Genomic DNA, 24,024 nt, shown 5'->3' with positions numbered 1-24,024 from the left:
CAAGGATGATACAACATCGTCTAGATATAAATATACGTATTATCATAATAAAACACATTTGGCTTCGAGTAAAAATTATTATTTATTATAATCTAATAAAGGTGTTTTTTTTTACAGATAACTCGTCACGTTTAAACTTTCACATGCTCGTTTTTTTTTTTTTTTTTTTTTACTCATTTGGTCACTCGCAATCGCAATCATCGACGCAATCAACGAAATGTACTTATAGATTCATATACATGTACTTACAGATTTCTGTGCGTCGCTCATATATCAATCGAAATCAACGGTAAGGCCAAAAGGAGAAAAGGCATCGCCATCTGATGCATCGAATAAAAAGTTTGTTTTTTGGTTCATATGAATAAATAAAATAAATAAATAAATTGTACTTTAACAAAAGATAATACTTAAAGCTTGGTCCCTAATTTTCGATAAAACTCATCAATTTTTATACACCCCCTCCCCCAAGTTTGGAAGATCTCTCCCATGCTCCTCGCGATAACACGTTTCGATTTTTCATTTTTCTTCGTGGTGGTTTGGTCTGTCTCTCGCTTTTGCTCTGCACCAGTAGGTATATTTGAATGTATTATCCTTGTGTCCTGTAATATATTTCATATAGACACTCGCCGGCCGGAGTGACAAGGGGGAGAAGAGGAGAAACAACTTTGCAAAAAAAGAAGAAGCTGGTGGAGGTAGATGACGACGACGGTGACGCGGAAATGAGATTGGGATATGGAGAAACAGTGGAGGATTTTATACATATACATATAAGTACATGTACATTATACGCGCGTACTCGGGAAATCCGAGAGCGGAGGGGGAAAGTGGAGGAAAAGAGACCCGGGCGAATGAAAGGAAATGGGGTGGAGTCTGCATAATGAACGTGTGTGCGTGTGTATTTAGGGGATGGGGATGAAATGATGATGGTGCTCTGAAAATCTGGGACCATTCGTTGTTGGGAATTGGTTCTCAGTTTGAAAACGTGGCGGGCTTTTTCTTGGCGGAGGATTAATTTTTTCAACCATCATCCAAAGGATTTAGTACAATGAAATTGATTTTATTTTTTATTGTTCTCAGTACACAGTACAATGTCTTTTTTTTTTGTATAACTTTTTTTTCACTTATACATCGTTTAATACTTGCAAAATATACTTTGCACGAGGATATTTTACTTGTAAAACTGACTAAAGTTATCTGTAGTTACTCGTCAAGTTAATGTAGGCATTGCAATTCATATATTGAGCGATTGATTGTAATATATTAATTTTAAAAAATATATTTGTTTTTGAAACAAAATATAGACATGATGTTGAGTATTTGCACGTAAATACATGTATCTTGTATATATATTTTTATATTGCAAACGTCTGTTTTGTTTTCTTTTTAAAAAATCGATTATATTTTATTGTTTTATTACTTTGTTTCCTCTAAAATAATTATTATTACTCGAGCTTGTAAATAAAATTATGTTAAAAAGCATACATATACATATACATGTTTTTATAATTTGCGAACAATTGTATTGTTTGACAAATTTATAATAACATTACATCATGTTTATTCAATTCATTAATACTTGGCATATAAACACAAAAGCTTTAGAGATATAATATGCAATTATTTTTTATTTGATAAAAATAAATTTCATCTAAAACTACGATTACTAATAGGAATGTATTTACCAAAATTTATCATAGAGCGAGTTCATTGAGTTTCTTAAAAATTTACGCGATTATATGTTTTTTATAAATACTATATAATACTTTAATTTGAACAATGCATATAATTTGTTACTATAATTTTTTTTTTTTTTTTTGGATCATCGCAGAATGTTGATGAGACTAAAATTTTTTAAACGTTCTTTGTATTTAGTGGCTTTTTTAAAATTGGTTACACATACGTCAATAGGTACAGGGGGAGCTCGGAAGCACCTTGCCTCAGACTATTTACCTTTAAAAAATAAAGTTTAATGACTATCAGTAAATGGCTTAATACTTTCTTGCTGTAAATTAAAGACGTATATTAAAAGAAACCTACTGATGAAGCTTAAAAAATAAATTCTCGATCCTTACAAAGTTATGCTTGTTAATGTGACCTCGTATATATTTGCATGTTTCCTCGCCGCGCGGGGACAAAATTTCATCTCACTGTCGAGATATCGTGACTTTTCACTAAAAAATGAAAAGATCCTTCCAACGCATTTTTGTCACTCTTTTCTTCGGTTTCGACACAAATGAATGTGTGATGAGAGACATTCTTTATTTATTTTCGATACCTAACACTCTATTAAAGATTGGAAAATAATTTTTAATTTGCAGCAAGAAATTGTATTTTGTCTGTAAGACAAAGATAAAAAAAATATTTGTAATCATAAAAAAGCCAACTCTTTGGAAAATATAAGAGAGAGCATAGTTAACATATCAACATAAAATAATATAAAAAATTTACTTTGACTTACATGTATATATAAATATAAATATATAGTAGACTTGCGGTGGCTCAACAAGAATAAATTAAAACAGAGGACGGAATTTCAGTTACGTCCTAATCAACCATAGTCAACGCTAAGCGCGCTCAAACCCTTTTTTTTAATAGCTTCAGCAACAGCCCTGTCCAGGAAGTCCTGCTGGTGATCACTATCATAGGTACTAGTAAGCCATGATTCCACTACAAAATATTCAAATACTTATTGATTTTATTTTATTTATTTATTTTTTTTTTCATACACAAATTAATGAACGCTTCATAGCTAATTTATTACCTTCAGAACTATTACCGGCTTTATCTAAACTGGTCAACATAGCTTCAGAAGACATGGCAGCTGCAGATTCTTGTACAGTCTCTGAGCTTTGAGGAACATTAGGTGCTTTCTCATCGACGAGAGAATTAATATCTAACGAACGGATGAGGCCGTAGTTGCGTATGGCCGCGGAAATGGCTGTGTCTTCTATTCTGTTACCTCTGAAGAGACAATACCATGGATCTTGAAAGGTACCAGATGGAGACATGGAACAGTTTTCAATGGCACTGTTAATTGCATTGTCTATAAAACCTCTGATCACTTGACAGGTCTGCCAGCATCTCAACTTTTCTCTTGAGCGCCTGTCCTCTTCTTCGTCAATAACTACTTCTTCCGGATTTTCTGGATCGGGCTACAATGACATTGTTATCACACATTCAATTGGAAATTTGAATAAAAACTCCGTGACAATAGGTGCAAGTTGCGCCGAAGTATATTTATTTCATCATTCACTGTCTACATTACTTTTCAAATAAATAAATAAACAAAAAAATTAATTTTTTTCTTTCAAAACAAATTTTCTAAAAAAAAAAAAAAAAAAAAAAAATCCACGATCTGTTTTATCATTCGCGTTTTGTTTACCCACGTTATATATTCTTCAATGAGCGCACCATAGTACAGGTTAATTTGGAGTCATGATTAAGTATCCCTGATTATATAGAATAGTTGAATATTAAAAAAATCAACCACAACCATGAGATATCTTTTTACAAAAAACAATCCAGTTCAACAATCGGCTGTAAATATATATATATAACGCAATTGACAGTCAATCATTGGGCGGGGAAGGGGGGGTGGGGATGAGTAATTATAATTGAGCAGAGCGCGCGAAATCGACAAAACAGAACGGAATATTAAATGTTTCGCGCATTTACGAACCAGTAAAAAAAAATTGTTTTTTCATAATATATGCACATATGAACGGGTCGCTGTGTGTACTTGGCACATCGGGCAGAAAGCGCAAAAAAAGGGGCGTGAGAGCGAGTAGGTATATAAAGAAATGACCAGGCAAACTCACAGGCTCAAGCTCGGCTTCGCTCTGGTTTTCGAGGATCTTTTGCCGTTTGGCAGGACCAGGTTTCTCGTGCTCATCCGTGTCCGATTCCTCGGCGTCCGTTGCCATTCCGTCAATTTTTGCACGCCCAGAGAGAGCTTTCGACCGAGCTAACACTCCGTGGCTTGCGGTGCAGTGGCAAGCTCTCCACACAAAAACTCTGCACGGCGCACAAAAAAGCTCGCGCGCGATATTGCACACCCGCTCTCTCTAAAATCCTGTCGTGGACGATAAACTAGCTGCAATTGATGCTACATACGGAGTAATCGTCGAATCAATGCTAAACATCGTCTAAGAGTACGCGAATTGCGGAATGCAGTAGCAATGTAATTTTTTTTTTTTTTTTTTGTGCTTGTGGCTTGTGTTTGACAGACTAAAATGGCAGAGAGGCCAGGGCCAGAGAGTAGACAGACTTAGACACACCCAAGACACGCGCACTAAAAAACGTTCAATGTTAGTTCGTAGTTAGACGCGTTAGATGGCACCAACTGCGAGAATGTCACCGCGCATGCGCTTAATATATATATATATAATATTGTAAAAATCATTTTTTATGAGTTTACTTATATTAGGTATAACAAACAAATACGGCAGTTGAGTAACAATGTTGATAAATGACTGGTTAAGTCGTTATTAAATTGGAATATGTTAAATAATGTTATATCTCTGCCTCGTAGCAATAAATAAGTGTCTTAAATATAAGAGCGAATGAAAACTTACGTAGGTAGGTAGGTTGGTAGGTATATATATTAATAATAAAAAAAAGTACGTATGGAATCATCTAAACGTTTATCTAGTCCAGTTGCAGTATAGAATGTGCGGTGCCCGAGTTTTTAGATTTTAATTTAGATTATGGTTGAGAAGGCATGTTCAATAGACAAACATTTATTTTTTTTAAGTTTCATAATTTTAATGATAAAACTTACAACTCACGAATTGTCAAGTGTACATATATATATGCCCAAGTGGCTGATTTAAGAAAAAAGAATCGATGAGTAAACAAGATCAGAGATTTTTACACTCATCCGCAACGTTGAACACTGCCTAACAACTTAACAAATTCTCAACTTAAATTGTACAAATATATAAAAAAAAATAAAATGCTTCTGTGGCTGTTCAAGTTGTTAGCGCCACCCACCTTCCCTATCCTTGTGCATGCAATCAACGGTGAACGTTTGAATCTCCCAGTGAGTGGGCTCTAAAGTTCAAGTTTTAGAACCCTATATTAATACTTTTTGATCACGGTAGATTGGTATATAGAGGGGTATGTAAGAATATTTAGAATATAATAGATTCCAAGGAATTGTCCAACTCCGACCAGCGGAGTCAGTGGTGTGGTGACTGTGGTGAGTGAGCGGAGTGAACTCAGTGAACGAGTACCTATTAGGAAAGAAAGAGCTGTGCATGAGAGTGTGTGGACCAGTGGACCTTTCTGTTTTTTTATTAACATATATATATATATATATATATATATACACAAACAAGAGTGTACAAAAAAAGTTGAGGTACGCCCGTGTTGTTCATTCATATTTAAGATCAATTTAACAGTTGGACAATCTGTCGTGATTTGTGATATGGCAGATTGTGGCAGTTACATTAAAAGTTTGTATCCGACGATCGACGACGAACTCTTCCATTATGTTAAAGGTGGGTGTACATTTAACCTCAATTGTAAAATATAAAAATATTCACACACGCGTATTGTACCAATGGTAAGTACTATACTCACCTAGGGATATGAACAATAACTGTCTGAACTTTTACTATACTCGAAATGAAATGTACCTATTCATTTATTTATTTTTTTTTTTTCTATGAAACACTACTTACTTGACCGCACGCGATCGAATCCTGTAATGCATGTGTCACTCTTTTTCAAGTCTTCTGCTTGCCTAAACTTTTCAAAGCAGTTTTTCAAAAAGGTACTTAATATTGTTAATCGTCATTGAGGTTTCATGTCGGACTTATGACTAAAGCATCGTTTCAAATTTTTTTATTAACAGTAGCATTGTTGAATTAAAAATAATTTTTTTACTTGTTGAAAATATTATGTTAGGAAAAAAAAAAAAAAAAAAAAAAAAAAAAAACAAGAGAAATCAAGCTTTGCAAACTTTAACTCTAATTTTATGCACTCTGACTTCAGGTATATTAGATAGTTCTAAAGACGACTTCGAGGACGCAGATGAAGTTTATGAAGCAATTGGACAGGTTTTACATGAGGTAGAATACAAGTCCCAAAACGAGGTTAAGTAAGTAAATTTACATTCGTCATTAAGAATACGGGTCTGCAAGTATGCTATACATCATATGGAGTGCTGAAATTTTTTTTTTGCCGCAGACAAATATGCACGGATCTGCTAAATATGTTGAAAAGTGGTTCCAATGGCATGGCAAGGAGAAACAATGTTGTAAACAAAGTATTAAGCACACCTATTCACATGGGCTCGATGACTGCAACTTTGGAGGAGGAGGTTGATGAAATGAGAAGTATTTGGGTCACAACTAGAGATGATTCTTCAGTAGGATGTTCATTTTACTCAGCAGATGTATTACATGCTTAGTATTTTATTGCAAAAAATTTTTAATATTCCAGAAAGTGGATGCCAAAAAATTAGAAAAAGCAGAAGCCAAATTAAGACAGAAACAGGAGAATCGTAGTTGTGAAACTGGGGCTAATAAAAATGGTGCTTTACCTGCACTTGAAACTGCCACGGTCAGTCAGGTGATAAGTAAAAAGGACAATAAGTTAGAAGGTAAAGGCGGAACAAATAGGACAAATGATGTTAGGATAGAAAATTTCGATGTAGCATATGGAGACCGAGTACTGTTGCAAGGAGCCGATTTGACGTTAGCCTTTGGCAGACGGTATGGATTTGTTGGACGCAATGGACTTGGTAAAACAACATTACTGAGAATGATATCTAGGTAAACGCCAATAACCAATCGCAAACAAAATTTTACGATACTTTGTTATTTTTACAACAACTTTTATGCAACACCGTTGACTCAGAGTTTTTATGTGAATATCAGTAAACAGTTACAAATACCTTCACACATACGAGTTCTACATGTGGAACAAGAAGTGGCTGGTGACGACACATCCGCTCTCGAGTCGGTGCTGCAATCAGACGAAGAGCGCTGTGCACTTTTAAAACGCGAAGCAGAACTGCAAGCAGCGATCGAGAAGGAAGGAAAAAGCAATGACGCTCTAGGTGAAGAATTAGGTAAAATTATTATACTAATTACTTGATTTACCCAAATAAAATCTCTCGATTCAAATTATTAATTAAATACGTTTATAGCAAAAGTTTTCGAGGCAATGCAACTTGCAGAGGTAGAAAAAGCTCCTGCACGAGCAAGCACAATACTATCTGGTCTTGGTTTTTCTGTAGAGCGCCAAAGTTGGCCAACTAAATCTTTTTCGGGTGGATGGCGCATGAGGCTTGCCTTAGCACGAGCTTTGTTTTCCAAACCAGATCTTTTACTACTTGATGAACCCACAAACATGCTGGATATCAAGGCCATCATGTGGCTCGAACGTTATTTGCAATCTTGGCCCACTACTCTTCTCGTGGTCTCTCATGACCGTAATTTCCTTGACACTGTAAGTGTTTCCTGAATTACCTATAAATAAAAACTCTATAACATTAGTCACTTGGATAACACTTTTCAAAAATGTATGTTTATTAGGTGCCTACTGATATACTTTATCTAAAAGGACAGAAAATTGAGTCATATCATGGAAATTATGAACAATTTGAAAAGACGAAAGACGAGCGTGAAAAGAATCAGCAACGAGAGTTTGAAGCGCAACAGGCTAAACGAGCTCACGTTCAAGAATTCATTGATCGTTTCCGTTATAATGCAAATCGCGCTTCAAGTGTTCAGAGCAAAATAAAAATGCTCGACAAGTTGTAAGTACACGTTTATTATGATTAAAAAACATTTTGTCGTTATATTCAATGAAATATTTTACTTCTAGACCAGAACTCAAGGCAGTAGATAAGGAGAGTGAAGTAACACTACGTTTCCCCGACGTTGATCCTCTGAATCCTCCCATACTCCAAATCAACGAAGCCGCATTCCGTTACCCCAATAGCAAGGATTTTATATTTACGAACGTAAGTTTAAGTGCCGATCTGCAGTCGCGTATTTGTATAGTCGGAGAAAATGGAGCTGGTAAAACGACGTTATTAAAAATAATCACCGGCACACTAAGTCCCATTAACGGCACTGTACACACACATCGCAGTCTAAAGTTTGGATACTTTAGCCAACATCACGTGGATCAACTTGACCTTAGGGTTTGTCCTGTTGAACTTCTCCAAAATCACTTTCCAGGTAAGGAATGGGGACAAGTATACGTCACATCTTACCATATTTTATAAAACATTAATTATTGTTTTACAATTTTTGTATTTAGGTAAACCCATTGAGGAATATCGAAGAATGTTGGGTAGCTTTGGAATCACTGGAGATTTAGCTCTTCAAACAATACACTCGTTATCAGGAGGGCAAAAGTCAAGAGTTGCCTTTGCACTAATGTGTGCTGCCATGCCGAATTTCCTAGTTCTAGATGAACCAACCAACCATTTAGATATTGAGTCAATAGAGGCTCTAGGGAAAGCTATCAACAGCTGTCAAGTAAGCATGTTTATAGAATTTGTGAAAATATAATTTAAAAAAGTTTTTCACATTAATAATTCTCAATTTTTCAGGCTGGTGTGATACTTGTATCTCACGATGAAAGGTTAATTCGTATGGTGTGCAAGGAGTTATGGGTGTGTGGTGGAGGTTCTGTAAAATGTATAGAAGGTGGTTTTGACGAGTACAGAAGGATTATTGAAAAGGAACTCGAATCGTGAGCGTTTTCAACGTTACTTCTTGACAAATTCGTTTATATTTACTATTAATTTAATTAAAAAAAATCGACAATTATTATACCAACTGTTTCAAATTTTAATACTCCACTACCTCAAAGCAAAAAATATCATACATAAATAAAAAATTGTTTCAATACTTTTAAGACATAGTTACTTTACAAAAGTGTCTCATATTTTTATCATTTAAAGTTAGATTAGTCAAATCAGTTTTAGTAAAAATTTAAATGCAAATTTGTTAAATTGTTAGAATTATAATTTTACTAACATCATATTTATAATTAATTACATTATATTATGGCAGTTTACAATTTGTCCTAGCACTTTTTTATTAATGATTAAGTTAACTATGAATGATGCCACAATAATATTTAAAACAATATTATTTACAAGTTTTTGTTATAAATTAATCAACGAATAAAAGTGCACTTCTGGTTGGTGCCAATAGAGAAATAAATAAAAGCAATCAGTAACTCATGACTCTGAACAAAGGAGCAGTAAATCAAATATTCCAGTAGTTTTAATTGAATCATTGTGACTTTTAAAATTTGTGATGATCTTGTAAAACATCATTTAAAATTTCAAAGAAATCATTTTGACGTTAAAACATGTGACTGCTAATGAATAAAAAAAAAGTGTTCAGTAAATTAGTTAATGAATACAATAGAGTTCATATAAATAAAATTTATTTTTTACTAAATTATATGATACGCAATGTTCTAATATTTTTGTTAACATACATATAAATTAAAAAAGAGGAAAAAAAAGATTATCACAATTTATTTCTTTGAATCTTTGAAAGATTACTATCCTCAAGAAGTAGTAATTAGATACTCTGGCAAAAAAAAAAAATTGCGAGCATGCCACCAAAATATTTTACAAAGAATTTGTTAGTTTTTTCTTTTAACGATTACATTATTCAAAATAATACACACCACAAAATACAAATAATAATAATAAAATATCTTGGCAACTCAATTCATATCCTGCAAATTGTCAGGGTGTATGTACATGTACGTCGTATAATGGTTTCGCTTTGACAGAGTTCACCTATTTTTCAAAAAATTTTAATTGCCCTGCACTGTTAATTAAAAGTTATTATCCTTGAGGGAAATATAAAATGAGAAAAGATTATTTTTGCTTAGTCTTCGCACGCATGCACTTCATTTTTGTAAAAACTAATATTAATTTTTCATCCTTCTGTATATTTATACATGTATATAAATGCATGAAATTAAATTTATTTGATAAATAATTAGAAGATAATATAAAGCGAAGTAATTAAAGGACAAACCTCGAAAAATTAGGTAACTCTCAATTGTTATTTTATTATCAGTTTAGTAACTTCAAGGTTTTCACGCTTCACGAAACTTATAATCATTGCTTATCGCGATATATTTTGTAATTATTCTTTAAAAACCCATTTTCGTACCAGCTGTGCAAATTTTGTCGAGCTGAAACTTGAAGTTTTCATGCCGAAACATATACGAATTTCGAGCGAAAACGAATTTGATTAAAAAATTCATAAAAATGTTCAACGATATAATTTCTTTTAATATAGAAAAATTCAACGATCTCTCAATTGAATTTCCACAAACAACCAGTTATAATGAAAAACATTGATAATATAATAGCAACAAAAACTAGAAAAGAATCACGCGCGCGACACGTACTTCGGATTTCATAAATAATTGCTCTCTCAAGAAAATTCGAGGAGTTACTGCGATATATACATGTGTGTTCGTGTGTATGTAGGTATATTTTAACAACATTTGTGCGAAGGGGGGCACTTTAAAGTATTTCTGTCTTTTTTTTTCCATACATTCTACGCATTCACAATACACGTACACCATCATTATTTGGTGTATATATTTATATAGATATATATATATATATTTTTTTTTCTCTCTTTTTCTCACGTGCATACAAAAAGACACATCCACACAAATAATGCGTCGGTCGAAGAGTCCTCCACAAGAAGACAAAAAAAACATACACTTGTATATTTCCCTTCCTAATCATCTCTACGTATTTATGCAGTGAAACAACGGTATCGTAAATAAATCTACGTGATTATTCTCTTGGTCATCGGCTTTCCCTCATAATATTATTTCATGATTATTATCAACAACAATAACAACAGCAACAACAACAAAACAATAGCAGCAACAGTCTACACAGGCTGATCATCGGGACTGTTATCTTGACGATTGCAGGGGAGGAGAAAGCATAGACAAGAGCGGAGCCGTCCTTAGCAGGCCGACGAGGCTGCGTTCTGTTGCTGCCACTGCTGCGATGCCGCAGGTGCTGGTGGCTGGGGCGGCTGTTTTCTCGAGCCGGGCGAGTGGAGCACACTACTTCCTACGCTGGATACTGAACGCTGGGGCGGTGCGGGCGCTTGCTGTTTCTGTGCAGCGGCTGTGGCAACAGTTTTGCGGCACGAAATAATAAAAAAAAAAAAAAAAAAAAAAAAAAAAAAAACCCAAAAAAATTAAGAATTCCATCATCATTTTTTGCTTTATGTTCGGAAAAAAGGAAAGTAGTTAGAGTACAATACAATACACTTGATAATATTTTTAGACGCATGCTGGATAGAGAGAGAAAACGTTTTCTAGTTGGCGACATGCAGATTTTTATGGCGGCAAAGGCTGCCTGTTGTCCAACAAAGCACAGCTTTTAGGCTTTTTATTAGTTTGTTAGTATGGCTAAACAAGAGGCTGCGTTGGGCTTGAGAAGCAGTGAGTGAAAAAGTTATAGTGCATTTTGTTACAGCTTGCTTAGTTATATTAGTTGCAATGAGATTTGCTCCTTAACTTTGTGTTGATTTTCCTTTATTAGACTCATTAAAATAAATGACTAGACCAATTTGACAAATGCCAAATAGAATCTCATGCAAATAGTGCCTAGATTATTGTTAATTTTGTGCTTTAATAAAAGAGGATGATGAAGCCATGTCAAAAGTAAAGAAACGGAAATCGGAACTAACAATCTTTCATTTATATTTACATATTGGTTGGTGAACAAAAAAAAATAATAATAATAATAATGCCACTAACTACAAATAATTCTTAACAAGTATGCTTTTACATATGTATCATCAGCGATTTCCTATAGATTTATAATTTGTAGAGCATAACAGTTTAGTGTTTTGTATACTTAAAGCGTTGTTTTAAATGTTTTAGTAAAGAAAAAATTAGTAAAAAGGTTTAATGTCAAATTGAAAAAAAATTAACAATGTTAATAAATTAAATCCATACAATGCTTGAATGCTAAGAACTCTACTAGAATCTATGCTTGACAATAGATTAACATTCAAACAATCATATGACACGGGTAAAAAAAATTATTAACATTACGATTGTATGTAAACTGCTCGACTCAAAGCAATACCAAATAACTTTATACTGCAAAAATTCACATTAAACCCATTTGACATAGAACCAAAATTAGCACGCAAGAAAGTAACAGACTAGTTGAAACTTGACGAGATAGAAGAGGTAAGAAAGGTAAAAAAACGGCTAGAGGTAAAAAGTTAAACATCGAACTGAGAGGACTGCCTTTTAAGAGCAAAGTTAAACAATCCCCCATAGGCCCGGACATTCTGGCCAAGAGGCTCACCAGTTTTGCTGTTGTAGACCTTAGGAATGCCACGGAAGGGCGCGGGCGCTGGGAAAGTAGCTATCGAATGAAACATTTCGGCAAAGCGCAACTCCAAATCAGTGTGTCCCAGCCCGTTGCGCTGCTGAAGAGATTGGCTTCGCGTTGGTGGCGTCGGGGGTGGTGGTGCTGGTGGTGCCTGCCTTATCGTTGTTGCCATCGTCATGATAGGGGTGCTTCCACCACTCGGCATCACCGTGGACGAGGTGCGGTACGGTAGTGGCGGCGGCGGGGGAGGCATAGACGGTGCCCGGGTTGGGGGTGGAGGAGCAACCCTCGTGATTGGCACTCCGTTGCTCGTGGTGCCGCTGCCACTACTGCTGCTACTCGGGGCTCGGGATGTGGGCGGTGACGGTGGCCTCGCTTGCGGTGGCCTCAGCACTCGTGTGATCATAGGCCTGTGTTGAGGCTCGTTCAGGCAATCCTGAGACTGGTGCAGCGAAGACGGCGTCGGTGCCAACACCGGTGGTGAGCGTGGTATTCGCATACTCTGTGCTCTGCAAAATAAAGTAATGATCGATGATTTTTAAAGCTGTTTCTAAAGCACGTGAAAATTTATTGTTTTTCCACCTTGAATTGCTAAAATTTTTTAAGTGCCGAGTATCAACACAGAAAAGTGAATGTTATATATCCTGATACAAATTTCAATACATGCGTTTATTTAATTACTCAAGAGTTACTCATATTTTTGTAAATTTTAAACGCGTTGTTGAAAGTTGAAAAAAATTATTAGATTCGATTTAAAAATAGTAATTTAATGTCCAAACATATCTAAAGGAGCAACGAAAATTGTGAGGGGAGTGACAATATGTCGATTAGTACTATAGTTATCATTTCATGTAACGAAAGTTCCGACTTACTCCTAGACAGCTTCAAAATTCTATCTATGCTCAAATTATTCGTAAATAAACACAACGTAACATGTACAGTATCCCGTTAAAGTTTAGAAAATGTTTTTAGTTCATAAAAATAAGTTGTTTATTAATATTATTAAATTTTTATAAATAAAAAAAAAAAAATTGTAAATTTTTAATAAATTGTTTTGGTGAAAAAATAGCAATTGCGAGAACGTTTCTGTAACATAATGTACCCGTTGTCAGCGGAACAATTAAAATGCACGGTTAAGCACCAGAGGCCATAGAAACTAAAGAATATGAGAACAAGGTCAATAACAATAAGGTTACAACACCCACCTACTTTTTAAAATTCAATGCACTTGTTAAGAAATTCATGATACTAATTTCATGTGATATAGTAAATTGATAAACAACTAATTAATTTGTTTTAGTTAACGTTACTAAGTTAATACAACGCTTAGTTCTTTCCAGTCTTAGAAGATGATAATTGAACAACTTACCTTGAAACTGAATTGCTTATTGTGAGATTGAGTTTTTTAGGCGGTGGTGAGGGTTTTTGCTGTACTCCACTCAAAGACGTCGTAGGTGGCTTTGGTGCCAATGTTGGTTTTCCAAAAGATATTTTTGGAGTCTCTGGGCTGTAATTCGCGCTAGACTCTGTAACTTTTTGGGCAAATATCTGTGGTTTCTGTGCAGCTGACGGTGGCATAGGTGGCGGTCCACGTTTGGCACTTGGTAACGTAGCTGATCCCATGTTTACAGGTCCATTACCATTGTCTCTTTCTGCCAGATTGTTTCTCATACCAGTTGGTTTGAGTTTAGGCATGCCACCGGCAAATAGGCCTCCCAAACCCATGGAGTTGCCATTGTTAATACTATTTCCCTTATTACTCGCTACATTAGACCTTGTATTTACATTTGTGGTGCTTGAAGTACTAGTGCCCTCTCCTTTGACTTTACCTGCAACAAACAACAAAGTTCACACAGACCTGTTAGTTTTAACCATCTAGCTATTTTTAAAAGTAGAGTAAAATACAAACTTACCAGCAATAGCAGGGCCACTTTTATCAACAGTAACCGTTTTCTTGAGCTGTTTGCCAGCCCTGATAGATTGGAGCAACGCTCCTCTGTCTTGTTCCAGCGACCCTGCTCCTAGGTTGAACGTGGGTGCAGGTGGAGGTGGTGGTGCTGGCATTGTTGTTGCTCACCTTTGATCAAAAAGTGTAAGAAAATATTTGAAGTATACCTTTCGTATGACCTATTTAACTGCTATTTGAATGAAAAAAAAAAATTAAAATAAAAAAAAGATTCGAGATAATAAGAGTTCACGCGCTTGATTTTGTGTGTAAGTATATGTTATTCACAATCACTTTCTTGGACTCACTCTTGCTCATCGCCACAATAATCACTACAGCTCATAAGAGGCAGGCATGACACACGTGTACATGATTAGCGGACCCGTGTTAGTGTAAGTGACTCACTTTTCACTTTAAACTTAAACTAAGCTTCAAGTCCTTCAAGAGCAGACGGTCTGCTTTCATAAACATTCATGCACTTACACATACATAAGCGTATATTTAAATGTTCAGGGGGTTCGACTGGTCGAGTTGACAAAAGAAAAAAATAAATAAATACTCGTCCTGTACGTCAAATACAAATGACGCATCACGCATGTAAATAGATAAGTCAGTACACATGTCTGTCAAATACATACGGTATATTACACTTCTTGTTCCCTCGCTGTATTTAATCAATTTATTTACTTTATTTAATTTTCTAATCTGAAGACAAGCACACTCAATGCTCTAGAGTTCCATATACTTAGAGAGGAAGAGAGATACGCGCGCGGGTGCTACAAAAAAGTAAAATTAGACAGCGGTCGCTATCATGGTGGAAGCAAGAGTTAGTTGGTAAGTATACATGCATGTGTACCTTGCAACTAGTACAGGCCTTGAGGGGGGCTCTCTTTTTTTTTTATACCTAATTCCATGTAGTAAGCTATTTACAACATGTACATGCTGTCTCTTTCCACCGTCCAAAACGGAAAATTAGGTTAAAACGTGAGCGGTTAATTCTTTTTTTTTTTTTTTTTTTGTTAATTGTCCAATAAAATATAAATGCGTTCAATTTACCTTGGAGCTATACACGACTCCGAGACTCTTTTCCCTGCTCCTTTTCTCTTGGAATAAGTTGCTTTTCTTCTCTCTTTAATGCACCTGCTGTAGCTTCTGTGCTTCACTTAAATCACTCGCTTCGCAGACAGTTCTTTGCTGTCGCTGATGTAGCTGTACTGGATTGATTGGTTTACTGTACAACAGGCCAGGAAAATGATCTCTATGCCAACAATGCTATGTACCTAGGTATACAGGCAACCGAAAAAACAGAGGAGAGCCTGCAGGCCAGCTGCTGATGGTGCTCCCAACTATATTTTTTTATCCTCTCAGTTTAAATGGCCATACCTATCTTTATGCACACTAAATAAATATACCCGCACTGCACTTTTTTTATTGGCACTTTACTTTAGGCATAGATCAGAGGCACTCTCTGCTCCTGATGCCCTTTCACCTTTTCGTACACACGAACAGACGCAGACTGAGCGGGGACAACACGGGGCGACATCATTGCCCGGTCACGACATCTACATAAAATAAAAAACACGCAGAAGGGCAGAAGAGTGGAAGAGTGCACAAATTGCACAATTATAGCCGAATAGTGTCAATAGCACGTATTTATTATACATATACATACAAGTGCACGAAAGCGCGCACACAAGTTGCAAAGCAGACGGTTTCTATTTCATTTTACTTATAAAGTACAGCTTCTAATTGTTACATCGTTATGTGGGAAAGAAATTTGTTTAATATATATGTAAACTTTATACTTATATTTACTTTGGATTTTATCATTCTGGTCTGGTAAAGAGAGCATGGTGTAAGGTATACGTGAAGTTATGTCAGTTATGTGTAGTAATTATAGTAATTACTATTAAGTCTAAGTAGTGCCATATGGTCGATTTTATTAAATCACAAGTAAAACATCTATACTTTTGGAGGAAGATTTTCAGGTAAAAAATAAATTGTATACTTGCCGCAAACAGATTATATGACTATATACTGTAAGTTATTTTGTAATAATTATTTGGATCAGCGCCATCTAGCGTTGCGGATTTCTGAACTAAAAAGTGGCCCTAAAATTCTCAAGGAGAGCTTTAGGCTGTTTAGGCCCTAGAGCCATTAAATCAATTATAAACCAGCCGCAACCAATTTTGTAGATATAAAATAAAAATTTGACACTATTTGTGCTGTTTGCGGCAAGTTTACAATTTATCTTTTACCCGAAAGTATAAATATATGGTATGTGGAAATTCAGATAAAAGATAAATTGCAAACTTGCCGCCAACAATGCAGACAACGTAAACTTTTATTTTACATGAATAGTATTAGTTGCGGCTGGTTTATAATTAATTAACTGGCTCTAAAGCTAAACTGCCTAAAGCTCTCCTTCAGAATTTCAGAAGCAATTTTTGGCCAAAAAAATTTCGACCGCTAGATGGCGCTGATCCAAATAATTATTACTACTTATGGTAGAGCCATTTAATCAATTATAAACCAGCCGCAACTAATTAAGTAGATACAAAATAAAAAGTTAACATTGTTTATGCTGCTTGCGGCAAGTTTGCAATGTGTCTTTTACACGAATATCGACCACCTATATATTTATACTTTCGGGTGAAAAATAAATTGGAAACTTGCCGCTAACAGTGCGAACAACGTTAGCTTTTCATTTTGTATTTATAAAATTAGTTGCGGCTGGTTTATAATTGATTAAATGGCTCTACTATAAGTAGTAATAATTATTTGGATCAGCGCCATCTAGCGGTCGAAACTTTTTTGGCCAAAAATTCCTTCTGAAATTCTGAAGGAGAGCTTTAGGCAGTTTAGCCCTAGAGCCATTTACCTAATTATAAACCAGCCGCAACTACTGTTATAAATATAAAATAAAAATTAAACATTGTTTGTGCTATTTGCGGCGAGTTAACAATTTGTCTTTTACCCGAAAGTATAAATATATAGTAGGTGGAAATTCAGATAAAAGATAAATTGCAAACTTGCCGCCAACAATGCAGACAACGTAAACTTTTATTTTACATGAATAGTATTAGTTGCGGCTGGTTTATAATTATTTAACTGGCTCTAAAGCTAAACTGCCTAAAGCTCTCCTTCAGAATTTCAGAAGCAATTTTTGGCCAAAAAAATTTCGACCGCTAGATGGCGCTGATCCAAATAATTATTACTACTTATGGTAGAGCCATTTAATCAATAATAAACCAGCCGCAACTAATTATATGTATATAAAATGAAAAGTTAATGTTTTTTGCACTGTTGGCGGCAAGTTGACAATTTATTTTTTACCCGAATAAATAAATATATAGGTGGTCGATATTCGTATAAAAGACACATTGGAAACTTGCCGCTAACAGTGCAACCAACGTTAGCTTTTTATTTTGTATTTACAAAATTAGTTGCGGCTGGTTTATAATTGATTAAATGGCTTTACTATAAGTAGTAATAATTATTTGGATCAGCGCCATCTAGCGGTCGAAACTTTTTTGGCCAAAAATTGCTTCTGAAATTCTGAAGGAGAGCATTAGGCAGTTTAGCCCTAGAGCCATTTACTTAACTATAAACCAGCCGCAACTAATGTCATACATGTAAAATAAAAGTTTACGTTGTCTGCACGGTTGGCGGCAAGTTTACAATTTATCTTTTACCCGAAAGTATAAATATATGGTAGGTCGATATTCAGGTAGAAGATAAATTGTAAACTTGCCGCCAACAATGCAGACAACGTAAACCTTTATTTTACATGTATGACATTAGTTGCGGCTGGTTTATAATTGATTAACTGGCTCTAGAGCTAAACTGCCTAAAGCTCTCCTTCAGAATTTCAGAAGCAATTTTTGGCCAAAAAAGTTTCGACCGCTAGATGGCGCTGATCCTAATAATTATTACAACTTACAGTAGAGCCATGTTATCGATTATAAACCAGCCGCAACTAATTTTATGGATACACAATAAAAAGTGAACATTGTCTGTGCTATTTGCGACAAGTATACAATTTATTTTTTACCCGAAAATCTTCCTCCAAAATTATAGATGTTCTACTTATGATTTAATAAAATCGATCATATGGCACTACTTAGACTTAGTAGTGATTACTATAATCACTATACATAACTTCACGTAATATTTTACACCGTGCTCTCGTTACCAGAAATGATGAAATCAGAGAGGCTGTAGGTAGTCCGCAAATGCTGCCAGCAGTTACGTAGATCGTTGTAACGCCGCAAGGTCGGGCGGTGCTGTGCTAGCGTCAACCTGTACCCTGTACTAACATTCAAAGATTCAAAGTTTTACTGTCAAACTCAAACAGTGAAACAGTCGGTGACAGTTGGGGCTCGGCGTTCGGCTCAGTGGATTCCGCATGTCAACAAACTCTGAAATATCGGTGGCATGGGAGTGAAAACAGCAAAAACAGCAAGAATTATTGTTAAGTTACCTTAAACTGCGTGAGCTGCTGAGACATAGGGGCTTTTTGTTTTCCAGTCGTGAAACTTTCTCTTATAAACAACTGTTTGTTGCTTACGAGTTCAAGGAATGATTTAAGTACTTAATTATTTATTTATACCTACTTACTTCTTGCAACTTTAAATTTTTATCGCAATATACTTATAAAAGAGAATAAGGGATTGATTGCCACTTAAGAGTACAAATGCAGTTCCTCTATACGAATTCTAGATGCATTCCAAAAAAATACGACACAGGGTTGGATTTAATGTCCAATGCATTAATATTGTTGATCAAAGACATTACAATTTCTTAACGTAATGGTATGACGGAACCAATGATTGGTGTAGCTAGCATTTGGCTTTACATGCTTGGTTGACGTTTTTTATTTTAAAAATTTCTTTGTTACTACTGTCATCGAGTGTTTTGTTGAAAAATAAAACTAGCTTTTATAAGACTATCGTAATAACAGTTTACCTGAACTCTATGTATTGAATATATATATATCCGCTTCAGAGGAAATTTATGTATTTCTTTGATGAGAAATATTTATAAATAAGCTGTTGGAATAAAAAAAAGTACTGTAAACACGTTAGAAAACGTTTAAATGTTTTAAATTAATTTATTTAACAAAATTAATTTATATGTATATTGTTGCGTAATGCTTTAATTAAATATGTTTCTCGCAACTGCAGCTGTATAGACATACGTATTATTTATAAATCAAACCAAACCAAACCATAAAATATACTATATTTTAATAATCAATAATCATTAAGTTGTATTTCACAACAATAAATGATAAGATGTAATTTAATAGCAAACTTTTACCAGACATCATTACAAATGAAAAAATAAAGTAATAATAAAACTATCGAAATTCTTTCAATTAAATCATTATCAATAAAACCATCAAACATATGGAAAAGTACATTTATATGTTACAATCAATAACGCCGATCTTCCCAATGATACTTTTCTTGGCTTAATAGTTGCTCAGATATATTAGAGCTGAAAAAAACAAGTTATTTTGCTTTACTCGGTTGTTTATTCAAATTGCATTATCAAATTTTAATAAGCGAAAAATATTCTCAAAAACAATGATTGTCTACAATTTAATACTATTAATTTCGTGGGTAAAATTTAGATGAATGACGATTTTTCAACAATCAGGTGCAGAAAATTAGAAAATCATCAAACGTATGGTAAATTAAAGAATTGCAAACTTTACTAATCTAAATTAAGAAAAGAGTGCAATAAATCTGCCGGAATTGAATAAGAATTTAATCGTTAATAGTAATAATAATTATAATAGTTTGTTAATTGTACAAAGTTCACTTAAATAAGGCTAGGTAAGCTTCTTAGCCTTCTGATAGAGTGTGTCCACGACTTTGCCCATACTGTGAACCGTTTCTAGAGCAATTTCGTATGTCTTATCTCTTGGCGTCTCTTCAAAGACTATGAGAACACCTTCTCCTTGGTCGAGAACTCCACGCAGTTTTTTATCCAAAATCATTTGCGACAACTTCTTTTCTACTTGTGAGATCGACAGAGATATGCATGACGCTATGTGACCGACCTAACAAAGATTGAATACTTCTTAGATTAAAATACTTTGTCAAAATGAGTAAGTTGATTTTCGAATTACCTGAACGCGTGAATAGGGTTCAACAATTCGACAGAGATTTTGCTCAAGCATTGTGTCGTACAGCGAGTCGAGGTGAGCTCGCACGATAACGTCTTCCTTCAGTTCCTGATGATATTGTTTAAGCGCAGTTTCAAAGTCGGCAAGGGAACGACGATGGCTTGCTTCAGCTACTGCCTTCATTGCATCTAGATCACGCCCAGCATATTTGACAGCAAGTTTTCCTGACATGATCGTTTGGACGTCTTCAGGCGAGCGTAGCATAATTTTTGAGAGCAACATGTATTTTAGCGCTGTGAGAGCTTTGGGGCTTTCGACGCTGTCGTATCTTTAAGAAATTTTTTTTCAAATCAACGCTTTTGAGAAAAAAATTGTATAGTGATAAAATTATGATCCGCGAATATTTGTTCTCCTACCCTTCAAAAGCTTCGTAAAAATAAGAATAAGCAGTCTTGAAATCTCGTTCGTCAGCAGCATGCAAAATACCCGACATAAGGTCGAGGGCAGCTTGCATTTTGGGCGGACAATAGATTGCGTTTGCTGTGGTCCTAGCACTCGTCAAAGCGGCCCTTGCTTTGGCAAGATTGCTTAGGGCATGATAAGTTTTGCTCTCAAATAACTGCACTTCAACCAATAATTGTTTGTCATCCAGCTTTTTTAACTCCTTTAATAGCGCAGAGCCGAGCTGCAGAGCTTCCGCATACATACCAGTATCAAAGTACAGAGCAATCAGTCTTGCCTCTAGGCTTTGTCGCAAAAAAGTGCGCCGCTCTTCTTTTGCCCATTCTATGCATTCTTTACACAATTGTACCTAAAAAAACAATATGATCTTTGATTGGAGTTCCGCCATATATTTTTTTATATAAAGAAAAGAAGTCTGGAACAATAGCAGCAAAAAGTAATCCAAGATGATGCGTTTGCTCAAAAGTTTATTTTTAGAACACAAAGAAACAAAGAGATTTGTTTTTTTTCTTCTAAATACTTATTTCATATTAATAATAAATAAAAATAGTTCTTAATAACACTATTTTTGTAATAAAAATCATTTATTTGTCAGCAAATAAATGATAAAATCAAAAGCATGACAAATACAAATGAACTGTTGCTCATTATGTGGGTCAGAATACTCAGAATGTACATGTATCATAAATAGGAATCACGACTCACCTCAATACCAATGCCAGCCTCGAGGTCAAGAAAGAAGTCAACAAGCGACCTGACGAGCTTAGCAGCTTTGGCCTTGCTGATAAGGCTGAGGAAGGGTCTGGTGGCTTTGATGAGCTCGGCGAGTTCCTTGGCCTTGCCCTCCTTTTTGTAGAGCTCGCCAAGCTGCAGAATGCCCTGCTCCTTGACCCTAATGCTGTCCTCGTCGTCCTGGGCCATCCCGATGTTAGGATCCGAGACAATCTCATTGAGGAGGTTGATACCCTCACTACGGTTAGTCGTTGAAACCGCCTGCGCCCGCTCGAACAACATCGCGCCGGCCATGCCAGACCACTCGAAATTCGCTCAGTCACCGTGTGTTACGTTCTCACTGAGCTGGTGCTCTACTAATCGCTGCAGACACAAAAATAAGGCCACTGTTATTATTAATCTTGCAAGTGATTACTCAACAAGTGATAAAGAGATTATTCACACTGTTTTTTGGACTTTAAGGATTAGAGGATCAAAAGGGTGGCTCTCTCGATATGGGTTTGTTAAACCTAACCTCAAAGCACTGAACTCTGAAACCTTGTTTTTAGTTTGTTATCATGTATAGTTATTAAAAAAAATAACTTGAATTTCGAAAATCAAAATTACATTACATACGTATATGCACACGAAAGCTTGGAAAAAATGTAATTTATTATTGTTTTTGGTAAGCGTATATTACGATCTAAATTAAACTGCAGCAGTAGCAGCACTCTGCAACTGCAACAGACGACCAACAGCGTAAGCTTATATATAAGTATATGCTTTCTGCTATAAGTATAGTGCTGCTCTCTCGTCAGAGGCCTCTGCAGAGCTCTCTCCTTTTGTCATTAATTGTCAATGAGATTCTTGAAAAGCTTTCACGATCAAAGCGCTCCTATATCTATTTGTAGAAAAATAAATGAGCAAGGATTTACTTGTTCAGAATTCAGATGTTAAATAAACATAACTTGAAAAACTCAAAGAAAATAATATAAGCTGAGATTAGGTTATTGAAAGCCTATGGAGCTAAGTATTCACATAGACATTTTTTGCTTATTTCATTATGAATTGTAAACGTTCATATTGAAAAGGGGGTTCCACTGTTCCGCTAAACTCAAAGTGAGTGAACAGACTGAACAGACCTATACCTTTTTTTTCCATATGGTCGCAACTATGTATTGTGTTGACTGACAGAGAACACAGTATAGGTCTGTTCAGTCTGTTCACTCACTTTGAGTTTAGCGGAACAGTGGAACCCTCTTTTCAATATGCCATGTGTTCTAGTAGCGCTCTCCGACAACTTACCGATAACTTAAACATGACGCAAGACATCGTAAGACATAATTAAGTTGTCGGTAAGTTGTCGGAGGGCGTTACTGGAACACACCCATGAACGTTCACACATGAAATAAGCAACAAATGTCTGTGAATAGCTCCAGTGTATAGTTTTGAAAGTTGATTAAAACTGGCTAAGATTCAAGGTAGAAAACAGTAAAAGTTTAACTTAAAAAATAAATACACATTTTAAGACTGTATACTATATACGTTTGAGATGCAGCAAGAAAAAAGAATTGTATCGTAAGATACAATACAAAAGAAGTATATAAAAACATAGGTATGTACACAGATGGTAGCATACATGAGACGGTTTTGAATCAAGAATTGGTGATGAAAAAAAAAAAAAAAAAAAAAAAAAAAATGTTACAACCTTTATCAACTACTGGTGGTGGCGACTGGCTCTCCTCGCTCTTTTGACCGATCGACTTGTTGGGGCTGGTGCTCTGGTTGCTAGTGTCACCAAGGTTTTTACTTTCATTCGCCGCAGGTGAGAAACTCCTCTTACTAACTTTTCCGCCCATATTATAATATTATTTACTTCACAGACTGATGTTGTGGACGATGATTCGCTGCTGTTGCTCCAATTCTTTCAGTTTGCGGGTACGTGAAACAGATTCGATATAAGTTGCGCTAATTCCTCATTGATTCATTTCTTTTTTAATTTTGTTTTTTCTTATCTCTCGCTCGACACTTGCAAAAGTGAGTAAAAGTATAAGCGCGTGTGTTCAAACAATATAACCCAACACAAGGAGCGCAGTTTCCGCACACGTAAAGTATAATATATATTAACGTTATCGGCTAGATAAGAGAAATGCAAGATCATTTTATTTCACAATTTGAACACAAAGTAGTATTCAACACACAAGCGAGCAGCATTTTTTTTTTTTTTTGGACTTACAATTGCCGACTGTATATTATACTCAAGTACAGTACGTGCGTTTACTTGGTAGTGCTTCTGGCAAAGAAAGAATTTTTAAAGACTGCGGTCTCGCGACAGAACCGATTCGAGTACATGTATATAAAATTCTTTTGCTTAAATATTATAATACAGAG

The 24,024-nt window shown here is 35.3% G+C and overlaps 4 protein-coding genes across 13 annotated transcripts; 1 reads left to right on the top strand and 3 right to left on the bottom strand.

The window, feature by feature from the left end:
- Nucleotides 1-1,106: 1,106 nt before the first annotated feature.
- LOC106643584 (uncharacterized) lies at nt 1,107-4,188 on the bottom strand. Of its 3 annotated transcripts, none has more exons than XM_089589566.1 (3): nt 3,806-4,188; nt 2,741-3,142; nt 1,107-2,667 (listed from the first exon to the last, which is right to left on the bottom strand). In XM_089589566.1, exons 1-3 carry the CDS (start codon nt 3,921-3,923, stop codon nt 2,549-2,551), a joined length of 639 nt encoding a protein of 212 aa, XP_089445692.1. In that variant the 5' UTR covers nt 3,924-4,188; the 3' UTR covers nt 1,107-2,548. The 3 variants fall into 3 exon arrangements, with proteins under 3 accessions (XP_089445692.1, XP_023246658.2, XP_089445693.1); XM_023390890.2 differs by having other exon boundaries at nt 2,762-3,152; nt 3,819-4,188; XM_089589567.1 differs by having other exon boundaries at nt 2,741-3,152; nt 3,819-4,055.
- A 1,158-nt stretch (nt 4,189-5,346) lies between these two features.
- Nucleotides 5,347-8,863, top strand: LOC106643547 (ATP-binding cassette sub-family F member 3). The gene is made up of 10 exons (XM_089589907.1): nt 5,347-5,501; nt 5,998-6,103; nt 6,193-6,373; nt 6,448-6,779; nt 6,885-7,078; nt 7,157-7,458; nt 7,545-7,768; nt 7,837-8,195; nt 8,278-8,498; nt 8,573-8,863. The coding sequence occupies exons 1-10, from the start codon at nt 5,429-5,431 to the stop codon at nt 8,717-8,719; spliced, it is 2,139 nt and encodes a 712-aa protein (XP_089446033.1). The 5' UTR covers nt 5,347-5,428; the 3' UTR covers nt 8,720-8,863.
- A 540-nt stretch (nt 8,864-9,403) lies between these two features.
- On the bottom strand, nt 9,404-15,819 carry LOC106643568 (uncharacterized). 4 transcript variants are annotated; one of them, XM_014358741.3, is made up of 5 exons: nt 15,381-15,819; nt 14,293-14,456; nt 13,749-14,208; nt 12,353-12,888; nt 9,404-11,152 (listed from the first exon to the last, which is right to left on the bottom strand). In XM_014358741.3, the coding sequence occupies exons 2-5, from the start codon at nt 14,441-14,443 to the stop codon at nt 10,986-10,988; spliced, it is 1,314 nt and encodes a 437-aa protein (XP_014214227.2). In that variant the 5' UTR covers nt 14,444-14,456; nt 15,381-15,819; the 3' UTR covers nt 9,404-10,985. The 4 variants fall into 4 exon arrangements, with proteins under 4 accessions (XP_014214227.2, XP_014214230.2, XP_014214228.2 ...); XM_014358744.3 differs by lacking the exon at nt 15,381-15,819 and adding an exon at nt 15,012-15,083; XM_014358742.3 differs by lacking the exon at nt 15,381-15,819 and adding an exon at nt 14,884-14,989.
- A 4,259-nt stretch (nt 15,820-20,078) lies between these two features.
- On the bottom strand, nt 20,079-23,573 carry Rpn6 (regulatory particle non-ATPase 6). 5 transcript variants are annotated; one of them, XM_014358751.2, is made up of 5 exons: nt 23,342-23,573; nt 21,628-22,017; nt 20,877-21,271; nt 20,464-20,788; nt 20,079-20,394 (listed from the first exon to the last, which is right to left on the bottom strand). In XM_014358751.2, exons 2-5 carry the CDS (start codon nt 21,946-21,948, stop codon nt 20,164-20,166), a joined length of 1,272 nt encoding a protein of 423 aa, XP_014214237.1. In that variant the 5' UTR covers nt 21,949-22,017; nt 23,342-23,573; the 3' UTR covers nt 20,079-20,163. The 5 variants fall into 5 exon arrangements, with proteins under 5 accessions (XP_014214237.1, XP_014214235.1, XP_014214240.1 ...); XM_014358749.2 differs by lacking the exon at nt 23,342-23,573 and adding an exon at nt 22,270-22,387; XM_014358754.2 differs by lacking the exon at nt 23,342-23,573 and adding an exon at nt 22,334-22,353.
- Nucleotides 23,574-24,024: the final 451 nt, after the last annotated feature.

The sequence above is a fragment of the Copidosoma floridanum genome, unplaced genomic scaffold (assembly GCF_036245765.1).
Source record: "Copidosoma floridanum isolate Cflo_tuat_1 unplaced genomic scaffold, Cflo_Japanese_pri ptg000009l, whole genome shotgun sequence".
Taxonomy (NCBI): domain Eukaryota; kingdom Metazoa; phylum Arthropoda; class Insecta; order Hymenoptera; family Encyrtidae; genus Copidosoma; species Copidosoma floridanum.
This window is presented reverse-complemented; position numbering and strand designations above follow the sequence as displayed.

Bases quoted from the DNA above. Each gene is read 5' to 3' on its own strand.
- LOC106643547 (XM_089589907.1), top strand. From the start codon at position 5,429: ATGGCAGATTGTGGCAGTTACATTAAAAGTTTGTATCCGACGATCGAC. The intron at 6,374-6,447 runs GTAGGATGTTCA...TTAATATTCCAG, and splicing joins CAACTAGAGATGATTCTTCA to AAAGTGGATGCCAAAAAATT. The intron at 7,769-7,836 runs GTAAGTACACGT...TTTTACTTCTAG, and splicing joins ATAAAAATGCTCGACAAGTT to ACCAGAACTCAAGGCAGTAG.
- Rpn6 (XM_014358751.2), bottom strand. From the start codon at position 21,948: ATGGCCGGCGCGATGTTGTTCGAGCGGGCGCAGGCGGTTTCAACGACT. The intron at 21,272-21,627 runs GTGAGTCGTGAT...TTGTTTTTTTAG, and splicing joins AGGCTGGCATTGGTATTGAG to GTACAATTGTGTAAAGAATG. The intron at 20,395-20,463 runs GTAATTCGAAAA...AATCTTTGTTAG, and splicing joins AACCCTATTCACGCGTTCAG to GTCGGTCACATAGCGTCATG.
- LOC106643584 (XM_089589566.1), bottom strand. From the start codon at position 3,923: ATGGCAACGGACGCCGAGGAATCGGACACGGATGAGCACGAGAAACCT. The intron at 3,143-3,805 runs GTCATTTCTTTA...AGCCCGATCCAG, and splicing joins TGAGCCTGTGAGTTTGCCTG to AAAATCCGGAAGAAGTAGTT. The intron at 2,668-2,740 runs GTTCATTAATTT...AATATTTTGTAG, and splicing joins TAATAAATTAGCTATGAAGC to TGGAATCATGGCTTACTAGT.
- LOC106643568 (XM_014358741.3), bottom strand. From the start codon at position 14,443: ATGCCAGCACCACCACCTCCACCTGCACCCACGTTCAACCTAGGAGCA. The intron at 14,209-14,292 runs GTAAGTTTGTAT...TGTTTGTTGCAG, and splicing joins AAGTGGCCCTGCTATTGCTG to GTAAAGTCAAAGGAGAGGGC. The intron at 11,153-12,352 runs GTGAGCCTCTTG...CTGTTGCCACAG, and splicing joins GGTCTACAACAGCAAAACTG to CCGCTGCACAGAAACAGCAA.